This window comes from Chelonoidis abingdonii, chromosome 8 (genome assembly GCF_003597395.2).
Source record: "Chelonoidis abingdonii isolate Lonesome George chromosome 8, CheloAbing_2.0, whole genome shotgun sequence".
In the NCBI taxonomy this organism is placed as follows: Eukaryota; Metazoa; Chordata; order Testudines; family Testudinidae; genus Chelonoidis; species Chelonoidis abingdonii.
Window position 1 is genome coordinate 95,233,122 of NC_133776.1, and position 12,657 is coordinate 95,245,778.

General features: G+C 41.0%; 1 protein-coding gene across 1 annotated transcript in view; it reads right to left on the reverse strand.

Moving 5' to 3' along the window:
• Nucleotides 1-12,657, reverse strand: part of MAMLD1 (mastermind like domain containing 1) — a 112,540-nt gene that overhangs the window by 25,879 nt on the left and 74,004 nt on the right. The window contains exon 2 of the mRNA XM_075068863.1: nt 10,822-12,504. Coding sequence (XP_074924964.1) covers nt 10,822-12,504 — 1,683 coding nt within the window. The remainder of the gene's footprint in view (nt 1-10,821; nt 12,505-12,657) is intronic.

The window sequence follows — 12,657 nt, forward strand, 5'->3', positions numbered from 1 at the left end:
ACCAACTACAATGGATTTGTTTATGTTAGGGATATTAATGCTGTCCCCGATAGTATGTCCTTTCCGGAAATGGAAGAAAAGTATTAACATTAGGGGGCTGCAATTCCAAAAAGAGGCTTTTAAGAATTTCTTCTCATTTGCTGTTGTCACTGTTGTGGATGAAATGGCTGATGAGGGTCAGTTCCCCTCCCCCGGCACCTTGCAAGGGGCAAGTTTTCCCTCCTTTATGCCTGATTTTCCCTAAAACCCAACCCCCTATGGAATAAAAGTAATCAGTGAAACAAATTACACTGTGAATGTGCTCAAAGTCACAGAAATGTAAAGAATAATTATTAAACTTGCATAAAAAAGGCTATTAAAAGCCAAGTCTGAACTGATGTGAAACACGACATTGAAGTTCTTACCATTAAAAAAAATCATTGGACAAATATAACATTTGCCAATCATCACTCTGCTGCTATGCCGCATCCCTTTTCTCTACAGCATCAAGGTCTAAAGCAGGGTTTGGCAACCTCTCAGAAGTAGTGTGCCGACTCTTCAGTTATTCACTCTAATTTAAGGTTTTGCGTGCCTGTAATACATTTTAACGTTTTTAGAAGGTCTCTTTCTATATGTCTATAATATATAACTAAACTATTGTTTTATGTAAAGTAAATAAGGTTTTTAAAATGTTTAAGAAGCTTCATTTAAAATTAAATTAAAATGCAGAGCCCCCCGGATCGGTAGCCAGGACCTGGGCAGTGTGAGTGCCACTGAAAATCAGCTCGCGTGCCGCCTTCAGCACGCATGCCATAGGTTGCCTACCCGTGGTCTAAACTGTTCACTTTACACATCTGCATAGCCCTGTAGAAGCCATGGGACTACTTCCAGTGTGTGAAGTTAAGCATGTTCTTAAGTCTTTGCAGGATCACGACCTTCAATAGTGAAGTCTTCAGGCAGGGACCATCTCGTATACATTTGTACAAGTGGGGAGCTCCTGATCCTGACTCAGGCCTCTTAGGGAATACTACAGTATAAACAATAAAAATAAATACCTAACATCTATTCATCAGGCTTTTCTCTGTCTTTAGTGTTTCATTTTCATTCCTGGTAATCATTGGCATCAGAAATGTTAAAGCATGGCACTGGATTTTATAACTAATACTATCTATGCTAAAGAATTTCAACCCACTTGGACCTCAAACAGTTAAATGGTAGGACAAGCCTAATTTTTTTTAAATGGCCAAGATAGATTCTTAGAATGACACAGCAATATGGAAATATGTTCCCCCTGAATACAGCATAAAAAAATTAATCTTCAGCATGTACATGTCCTAGAGTGATTAGCCTTCAAAGTCCTAAGAGGTTGCTACATTTTGATTGTGAATTTCTATCAATGATTAGTGTGTGATACTTGAAATAGACCTAAGTACTTGAAACAGAAATACTGCAAAGCCAAAAAGAACAGGATGATTTGCTTCCTAAATGGGCAGAATTTTTGAAGACAGCTCATAATAGTGTTTCGCTTTCTCACATTAACGTTAACAGCTTTGAAGCGACTGCTCCTAATTTGTATTTAAGACCCTTTACCTTTTTCTCTAAGTCATTTTCACAGACCAGCGTTTGTTCCAGGGGCGTATTTGCCACACAGAACAGATCTGTAATGGCAGTTAATTTGCACCATTTTGCTTGCTCCAGTATTAATCAGAAAACTCTGAATCATCCCAGTGTTTCCAGATACACAGATGTACGAGAGAAACCAATGAAGCCCGTTCAGTTCTCTCCCCATTCAGAAGCAGAGACAATATCAGTTCCTGTTTACAGCCACTTGTCTGTTTTCCCCCACCCACACACTGAAATTTCTCCAAAATGCCCAGAGAAAAAAGAAAGAAACTGAGTTCATTTTACCAGGAAAGTTATTTCTAGGTATTGCATCTGAAACAGAACAGGTTTGCACTTTTGTTGTTGTTGTTGTTGAGCACTTATTTCACCGAGGCCGAAAACTACCGAAGTGGCATAACGAGAAGGACCAAGTAGTTGACTGTATTTCCCCCACCCTCCAAACCTGCCTTCATATTTTAGTTACAGTACACAGTTTATCAACTCTCAAAATGATTTTTTTTCCTGTTTACGTGACATCAGCTTTTGATTCTTTCTTTAAATATTTTTGCCTTGTAAAATAGACACATAGCAGAGGGTGGGGTCTGAGTAATCAATATGACCACAGAAATCATGTTTTCGAAATACTTTGGCAAAGGATTTTCAAAAGTGACTCGTGATTTTGGGTGCCCAACGTGAGACACACTGAAGTTTTCTGACAGTCAGGCCCCTTTAGGGCACCCCAAAAATCACTAGTCACTTTTGGAAATCCTTTTCCTGTTTTTTTTTTTTTTTAAATCTTCCTCAAATGTGGCAAGAATTGGTGGTTAGAGGTAGTGAAGTCAATGAGAGTTTTCAGTACGGGAGGAAAATAGGATCAGGCCCACATTAGGGTAATGGAAAATACTTCTTGGCATTCATGAGTACAACCCACACACACCTTTTTAATATGGGAGTTACGGTTGCATGAACTTACAAGTGAAAACACAAGTAGCAGCTCTCGGCCATCGGCTAAATCACTATTCGCAGTCTTCTTTTTATAAATGAGACACAGGCAGACTGTGCATTCAGATAACTTCATTGTGATGCCCTCTATGCACCAACTAATGAGAAAGGGTCCCTCTGTATTGCCATTTGAAACTCAAATGTTCAGAGTGTTTAAGTTCCTTCAAAGATAAGGGCCCAGTCAAGAAAAAGTTACAAACCTTTGTTAAGTTGTTTACAAATTAACTGGCTAACCAATAGGTCTCAAAATGGAATTGTAAAATGAGAAATCATTATCGAGCGGGCATGTTTCTAGTGAGAGCCAATATAGATCTGTTTCTGGCTCTACGCTAGTTAACATTTTTATCAATGACCCAGAAGAATAAACTGTAAAAAAAAAAAAAAAAAAAAAAGTTTGCAGATGACCAAAATTGTGAGAGTGGTAAATAATGAAGAGGACAGGTCATAGATACAGAATGGCCTGGATTACTTGGTATGCTGGATGCAAGTGAAAAATCTGTGTTTTAATACAGCTAAATATAAATGTATACATCTAGGAACAATTCAGGTCATACTTAACTCTGGGAAGCTGGGACTTTGAAAAAGATTCTGGGGTCATGGTGGAAAAATCAGCTGAACATGAGTTCCCTTTGCGATGCCGCAGCCAAAAGAGCTAATGTGATCCTAGGATGCATAAACAGAGGAATCTTTCTTGAGTACAAGCAGAGATGTTATTTTACCTCTGTATTTGACACTAGTGCAACTGCTGAAGGAATATTGTGTCCAGTTCTGCTGTCCACAATTCAAAAAGGGTGTTGAAAAATTGGAGAGGGTTCAGGGAAGAGCTGTAAGTATGATTAAAGGATTAGAAAACCTGACTTGTAATAATAGACTCAATCTATTTAAGTCAACAAGGAGAAGATTTAAGGGGTGACTAGATCACAGTTTATAAGTACCTCCATGGGGAACAAATATTCAAAAATGGGCTCTTCAATTTAGCAGAGAAAGGTATAAAAGATAATCCAATGGCTGGAAGTAGAAGCTATACAAATTCATACAGGAAATAAGATGTACATCTTTATCAGCAAGGGCAATTAACCATTGGAACAATGTACAAGGTCGCGGTACATACTCCATCACTGACAATTTTAAAATAAAGATTGGATGTTTTTCTTAAAGATCTGCTCTAGGAATTATGTTGGGGAAGTTCTGTAGAGCACAGGCCATAGGTCAGACTAGACCACCACAATGGTCCCTTCTGGCCTGGGAATCCATGAACCTATGAAAGGTTTCTATGGTCAGACACTTTTTGTGCCAATAAATATCAAAAGTCTTAAAAATGTTTTAAATGAAAATCTGTAGCTCCGGTCCAATCCTGTAATTGTACCTGCAAGTACTGCCGTTTTACTCAATGGGGCTCATGGAAGGGAAAGTTACTCATCAAGGTTTACAGGATGGGCTCTTAGTCCAAGAGTCCTTTTGGCAAGAAATTAAAATACTAACTAACCAACCAAAACAAAAAAAAACAACAAAAAAACAACTCACCCATATGCACAGTCCATGGGCAAGATTCTCATACTGTTACTTGAGGTGCATCCCCACTGAAGTCAGTGGGACTTCCTGAAGAGTAGGGTATTACTACGTGTGAGACATGGTGGCAGAATCTGGCTCCACTTAAAGCTACTGAGACACTCTTTAACATGATCATGTCACTTTCCTTACACATTTGAGAGAGGGTTTCCCCTCGCCTCCCCTTCTACTTCTGTTAAACAAAGAGAAACAACAGTGTATTTGTTGCTTAAATCAACATGAAGGGACTGACTTAAAACCACAAAAGCAAGATTTATTTCAGTGCTAAGGCAGAGAACTTTGCGTTATGTGCAATGTCCTCCGCTCACTATGCAAGTACTGTGGTATTGCTGAGGTCTATGTACATTTGTGGTACAAAGCTGTAGTACATTCCATGTGCAGCAATTCCTAGGTACAAGGCAGTTAATTAAAGACAGAGTGTTAGGGTAAAATTCCAGGCTTGTTTCTGAATTTCTTTCGATTACTGGCTTACGCTCCCCTCCTGAATATATGCAGCTCACAAACATGCTTTCTCTCTCCCTCCATCTCCAACAGCATTTTTTAAATACTATGTGTCTGAAAGTGCACATATTTTACACATCATCATCTTGTCATGTGGGGAATAGGCAAGAAAGATATTTTGCATAATATCGCCCTGTTCTTTACTATAAACCCTAGGATTCTTTTCTATTTCTACAGCTTGAGTGAACACACTCATTTATTTTTGTAGGGTTGCTCATCCCATAAGTGCCGAACGAACTGTGCTGCTGGCATGGACTTTTTCTGTATTGTTAAGGAGAACATAAATTTAAGAAGGTGAGAGCGTGATGGATCAAGGAAAGAGTTTCAGCTTTGACAGAGTTTCCTAGCAATTTTCAGAAAAAAATAAGGGGGTGATAATTGGATGGGGGTGTAAAGTTAGTTTAGTTACTGGTCTTCCATTTATAGCAGGAGATGGTTTATTGGTAACTACTTTCCCGCATGGATTGTTCCTTTGAGTCTGATGCATTATGAAGAGTTCAAGATATTGTCAGGTCCACAAACTGAAGAAGTTTAAAGATGTTACTACAAAGGCTCATTTTACAATCCAGAAAACGCTGGTACAAGAGGAGGGTGCCCACAATTTAAATACATAAAGGAAAATGATATAAAAAGAAATCAGTTTTGAATGAAAACTAGTCTTTGTAATTTAATTCCTAACTCTTGCATTTTGAATTGTTGCATTAACTGCAGGACCCCCTCAATGGACGTTAAGTGGCCAAGTCCACCACAGTTCTTCAAGAGTTTATCTCTGAGTTTCTAAGAAGTATTCAACATTTGCTTGGGGGAGGGAGGGGGGGAGACCAATCTATAACCATTTCATGAAGGCTCCTTTGAGACTGCTGAAAGGAGGGAGGAAAAAAACACCCTACAAGTCTGAGAAAAAAAACAGTTCCAATTGCACAAATAAATGTAAAAGCAGAAATGACCATTCAAAAAGATATTTTCACATCTGTGAGGAAAGTACGTGGCGAGGTCAAACTCCAGGCTTAGACTTATTGCTTTCTGTAATCCTGATTCATCACCGGCATCCTTTATTCACCATTCAAAGGCACTTAATTAGCTGAAGGGCTTGTTGCTTTGCCTTTAGACACTCTCCACACCCTCAGAGGCCTGGGCTCCGGCATTGTACTGTCACTAGCAATACCCTTTGAAATCAAATCTGTTTTTCTTCTCCACGGTACTAGGAAAGAAGTAATATTTAAAAAACAACAACAAAACTTTGCTAAACCATCAAAACCAAACCAACCAACCAACCCACCCACCCAAAACAAAACCCAACTGGAACTTCTTTCAGAGTGGCACTGAAGCAACTAAATCTGACACTTTGTAAAAAATGTTCACAGAAGACACAGATGAAATCTGGCCAGCAGTTTTTGGTCTGATCAACTAAAGGTTTATTCATGCATGACCGGTTGGACGCTCGCTCTGCCAGAAATGTCTCCATGAAACATCTAAGCGTTTAAAACAATGGGCATTTTTCCCTGAAGTCACAACAAGATTTGGACGTACTTTAGATTCAAGGAGCCTGATTCTCCATTGCTTTTCAGAATGCTTATCCATTTACGCCAGAGCAGCTACCCAGCCAAAATAGTAGCATTTTGCACGAACTATAGGCTGACTTTCCACTTGTGTAAATGACCACACATGGTGCAGGGCACCAGGAGACTCAGGTCCAGGGTATTCAAATGTTTATGCCTATATAGATAAAAGCTAAATGAATAGAATGTGATGGAGAATATAACAGGGCACCTTTAACACCAAAGCACTGGGTCAGTGTACTCTCAAGACTGTGAATTTTTCTTCAGGTTTGTTTCTAAATGTAAGAGTTTATGCTCAGAAACAAAACTTTAGCTCAAATGCACAAAGAAAAAATATCTTAAATAATCTAGCTGAGGGATTTCCATTCTTCTATGCTACCTATAATTTACGCTGCCAACTCAGACACCGTATTACTAGCTCTTCCCACAGCTAAATAAACACTATCAAGCCCCTTCACTGTTTTCTCACTCTTCATTTCAATCTGTTCTTGACGGTCTTACTCTTCTCCATGCACCACTCAATAGCAAGATGCAAGTCTGACCATTCATCCTATAAACAGAATTGTCTTCCCGCTGATTTTTGCTCCTCTCCATTCTTCCCTCCCATGGCTTTGGCAACAGAGCTGAAGCCAACATACCTTTTGTTGACTCCCCTCTGTACAGCTATCCCACATGTCAGCAGGAATGCACAGAGCTCTAGGAATAGCATGTTTGGCTGCTGCAGAGCTCAGGAATGTGCAGTGTGTCACACCCAAATGGTGGTGATTTATTATTTATATCCTCTGCAAAACAATCAGCAAAATGCTATTTTGTTTTTGAGGTATTTACACAATCCAGATGCCATTCTCTTACCAGGTTCTACAGAGTTTTACTGTATGTCAAATTTGGGGCCTAGAGGACTGAAAGTGTCCCAACCTGCTCCTTGCAAAGCAACCTGAACTTAGCCACTAACATTGCAGGCTCATTTGCCCTTCTGGGGACCTTCGTTTCCTCATTCAAGGACCTAGTTCTCTTCTCACACCAATAGGAATCAAGAGTAATTCCACTGAAGGCAATATTACATCAGAGGAGAATCATGCACTACATTTTTGACATGAAAGAACTCAGATCTGCGAGTGCAAACTGCACTGCATGCAAATCAGAGCGATGCACAGCTATCCAGTCTATCCGGGCAAATGCAGTTTGGGCTCTGCTTTCCAACCTGCCGCCTGTCCAAAACCTGACACACCTTTTGGACCACTAAATCTCCTAAGTGTGGAAAAGCGTGGATGATATTTTTGGAGACCACTTTTGACAATTTGGCCTTTCATAGTCTTCCCTGTAGTGTGAGTTTATGAATCCAAATCGATATGCGTAATTTCACTCTGCACGGACCTATACTACATGAGCAAAATGAAAACTTGAATATAATCTACATCAGCAATGCTAGCAGTACCAGGCTTTCCAATGTCACACAATGCAAACTGTCAGTGACTAAATCAATATCTGTCAATGCTCAACAATGAAGACACAGCACTTCAGAGAAAAGATTAGACATTATCAGATTTACCAATTGTCCAGGCACTATGTGATTTTGAAAACAGTCTGACTAAGCCACACGATATATTTTATCTCTGAAGTACAAAAAAACATACAGCTGTGAGACACCACTAGGTTGCTCCAGCTTTTGGAATGCAGAGTCTTCTCTTTAATGTGTTACGACAACAACGCAGCTCACACTTGGAGTCTGTGTCACAGCAGCTGCTCCATTCCCCATGCTGCTCTGCCTGCTGCAAAGATCAAGTTTCATGCTTTATTGTTCTTCCTCCAACTGGCCACCATCCATTCTCTCCTCCTCCTTCTGTACAAAGCCGCACCTCTTGCTCAAAAGAAGAAAGCACTATGTCTTCTCTTTACAAGTTTTAGTCACATATACAAACACATGCATGCACAGAGTATGGGGATGATTTCAAACCACCAAACAACATTCCAGGGCACTATGATAATTTCCTCTTAACATATTTCTCCATATTGTTCTCCGTCAACAGTTACTACTTTTAAAAATGGAGAAGCTATTCGCCTCCCCCTGCCCCCCCCCGAATCTTTTACTTGTTGTCTTTTAATGCCACGGACAATCTCTGTTTGAATAGTTCTATTCGTTACTGGCTGTGATGGAGAAGTGGTGGTAATAAAATATAAAGGGCCCAATTCTGCTCTCAGCTACATCAGTGTACTGGAATAACTCCAATGGAATCCACTGAGTTACACAGGCATAAACCTGGTGTGAAATCGGGATCCCAAATAAAATCTCAACATCAATGCTTTTGACCCAACTGAAAAAATAATTGTATACAAAACTGCAAAAGTTAAGTACTAATATTCAAAGAAATGTAAGTATATCGGAATTTTGATGCTTCATGTGCCTAGAATATTCTCCCTCCATGATATTTTTTTTTTTATATATAATTTTGCATACCGAGGCCACTTTTTTCATTAAAAATTGTCAAAGTTATTAAAACTTTGGGCAAATATCCCATCTTCAACACTCACCATTGATCACAGGCAGCTTAACAAGCTATACAACATGGAGAAGCAGTGTAGTTTAGATTATAATTAATGTAATAAGTCTTGCCTTATAAAATCAGTGAGGCACTGTGAGCTTCCCTACCTGACGTGGACATGTGAAATCATCATCACCTGTAATCACTGTCTCAAATGTCCTTGAACTTCACTGATAGCCCCCAAATTATACACTCTCGCTCGCTTGCTGTAGGCAGGCAGAGGCTAGAAATGCAGCACGGGCCAAGCATGAAGAATGATGCCTGAAGAGGAACCACTGACCAATTAAAAAGAATCTCCAAAGGGAATCTTTTCCAGTTTTTCTTAGCTAAAGGGATAAATCAGTGATGTTGGAGCTCAAAAGGTGTATGACAGAATGCAAAGCAGGGAAAATTGGGGCACTGGGGTCCTCAGGAGCAGGGGAAAAAACACTCTTAGCCCATGATAGAGCAAACAACTTCACTGTATGCTTAACTTTAAGAGGACAACTAGTCCCACTGAAGACAATGGGATTTAGACGTGGAGTGAGCAGACAGCAAATGTGAAAAACTGGGATGGGGGTGGGGGTAATAGGTGCCTACATAAAACAAAGCCCCAAATAATATGACTATCCATATAAAACTGGGACATCTGGTCACCCTGCTCACATGCTTAAGTTATGCATGTGTCTAAGTCCTTTGCTGGATCAGGGCCTTACATCTGTAGCCTGTTTTTTTCTGTTTTAACACCTAATCAGCCATGAAGTGCCCAGTGAAATACGATATATATGTTTGGATAAGCAGCATCAGTGAGTTTCAGCCCTTCCGACCAGCCTGTTTGAAGCAGATGCATCATAATAAGGGACTATCAAGAAAAAGGCCGCTGTGGAAAGAAGCTACGTTTAGTTACCATTAAGAAGCTGACATTTACCAACAGCTACCTTATTTCTTACTCTTAGTACAGGAAAAGGCTGTGGTATCTAAGATACTATAGTGTGGGAACTGCTGGCACATGCTGGACGTTTGAAAGCTGACCATGGTACAGTGAAGAACAAAGAAACCCTCGGTTTCATCTGTCATTCCTCAGCTAAATTCAACAGCACCTCAGAGACCATCCTCCGCTCTTCTGAGTGCAGGCCAGTGATAAGTGATTAGACTCCACGCCAGTTGGTGTCTGGTCAGAATCCACTGTTCTCAATAAACGCAGCTCTGCAGATTCTACTGTCAGAGTTTTGCTTCTGGTTAGCAACCTAGTTAATTGTGGCTGTGAAGTTGCATTTTTATTTTACTTTGTTTCCCTTGTTCCTGCGCCCACAGAACAAACCCCATTCCTTTAGCTCTCCCTTTGTCAAAGGTCCTTGGTCACAACGAACATTTCTTAGGTCAGCTAGGATATGGACAGATGTCACTCAGCACCTCTCCCAGCAAGGGTTACTCAAGAGAAATAAATGGCGTTTCTAACCCCTGACAGCTGCGGTTCTTTGTCCACTCAACACATAGTCCAGATCTACCTAGGGAAGGATAGGCACTCACCAAAAGGTGGTCATTTTTTGGTGAGTTTTGTAACAGGTATTTCAAATCTGTCTCCTGGCTACTCAAGTGCTGCATTGTTAAACATACAGGGGCCACATTCTGGCATCACCTTCCATCCAACCTGAGCCTACCTGGCTTCAGAGGTGTAATTTCAGGTGTAATTTGGTTCAGAGTATGAAATATGATTTTAACAGAGTGACAGATGATGGTAAATCCATCATGTGAATATCGTCACGGCTACCAAAATAAGCTAACTAGAAGAGCAAAATTATTCCCTTAAAAAGTGATGTAAATGGTTTGAGATATTTGTTGTACAATAGTGTGAAACTATCCACTCACTTAGGGGGGAAACAGCTAGGATGTGTATGATGGAATGACATAGTATTTATTTCTTCACAATTACTTCCAAGCACCCCAGAATGTTGTTACCATTATGTCTATGCACATATCCAAAGAGCTCAGTGATGCTATATTTGAAGCAGAGAGGTGGGGGGAAAAACCCCAACAAAAACATCAGTGTTTTAATGTAACCCGTTTAATACAGAATAAAATGTTCTAACCTGTCTGGGTTGAGATGGCAAAGCAGCAGGCTGCATGTGTCTCTGCATCCGAGGTGGCTGCATCAGTTGTCGAAGATGTTGCTCGATAAATGGGGTATTATTAGCCTGTGGAGACTGTTGTGTGGCTGGAGCATGCTGCTGTTGCTGGAGATAGTGAATGAGGGATTGCTGCCCTGGATTGGCAGTCATGGGTGACATCTTTGGAGTAGTTGACTCCGATGCAAAATGAGACAGTGGTTTGGTGTTATTGAAAGAAAACTGGTCTTGGGTAACAGGATTCTCATTCTGCAAGCCATTAGATGGCGGTTGCATAATTATGTTCATGTTTTTGGACTGGTTTGTAGTCATCAATTTAAAAAGAGAACTTTGCATACTGGTGGGATTGCTGGTGGGAGTGATGTTAGGAATTAATGTATTTTGAGGACTAAATGGCTGCTGGTGCAGAGCTGGGCTTGACAGTTTTTCTGGCCTGTACGTTGGGGAAGGTCCAGTATTCGTGGAGGCCATGCTGGGAACCAGATTGTTCTGTGGACTTTTAATATTATTGGTTGGGAGGCTGGTTGAAGTCATATTGGATAGCATGGAATTCTGGGGGCTGAAAGGCTGCTGGTTAAGCGCTGGACTGGAAAGTTTCTCTGACCCATATGGTGGAGAGGGCCCGCTGGATGGGTTGTTACCGGAAGCCATGCTTGAAAGCAGAGTGTTTTGAGGACTTTGAATATTGTTTCCTGGTAAACTATTAGAAGTCATGCCAGACACCATGACATTTTGAGGGCTGAAAGGTTGATGGAGGGGGGATGATCCCGGCCTATAAGGCGGAGAAAGACCTGGAGTGGACATGGTTGGCCAGTTGGGAGCCTGTACTTGCTTATTAGTAGTAGACACTTGTTTGCTTGCTGCCAGCTGCTTTAGTTGCTGTGCATGCCAGTTAGACGTAGGCATGTTGGGCAAGGGTACTGGCAGAATAGACTGTGCCTGATTCTTATTCTGTGCTCCCGAAGAGATGGGTGATGCAACAGCTTTGTTTGGGGGAGGAACCGGATAGTTAGCCCCAACAGATGGAGGCCTCATTTGGGGTGATCCTCCACTTGTGGGATTGCAACCTGGAGAAAAATCTTTGTTCGCAATGTGGTTCTCCAAGTGAGATGTCTGCGGAGAGGACTTTGGCGTGGTGCTTATGCTTGACTGTGGGTGACTCAGACCAAGCGGCTCTTCAGCCTTGCTTCCCAAGATCTTCTCAAGATCCAGCTCATTAGGAGAAGGATCAGGCATTTTTGTCAGCTCTTCTAACAGATCTTGCAGCTCCTGGTCCACAGACTGCATATTGTTTCCTTTCTCGTCATAATGAACAACATTATTCTGTCCACCTATCGTCCCTTTCTGTCCTATTTCTGTGTTGGGTGGTACCGAAAATGGAGAACCAATGCCACTGCCATTCATGTGATTGTTTTCAAGTAGCGCTGAATGACCAGCTACTCCCATGGAAGAAGTGCTGTGATTGGTGGAGAATGGAGAGTTCTGCATATCTGGACACGACACACTGGGATTGGTCTCTTGGCCCATAGATAGAGTTACATCATCAAGACAAAGTCTCTTATTGTCACTTGGGAAAATGACATCGGGCATGCCACTGGAAGCAGGGGAGCTGTCATCTTCCAGTTTTCTCTTAATAGATCCCTGTAACTGCAAGAAAAGGACATGTTATTGGCCTTAGACCACATTCTAAAGTTGCAAGGTGAAATACTGAGACAGACCTATTGGGACAAAGTCCGCCAGGATTTAAGTGGACATAAATGTACGGAATTTAACAGACAAATGCTAAATTTGACAGGTTAG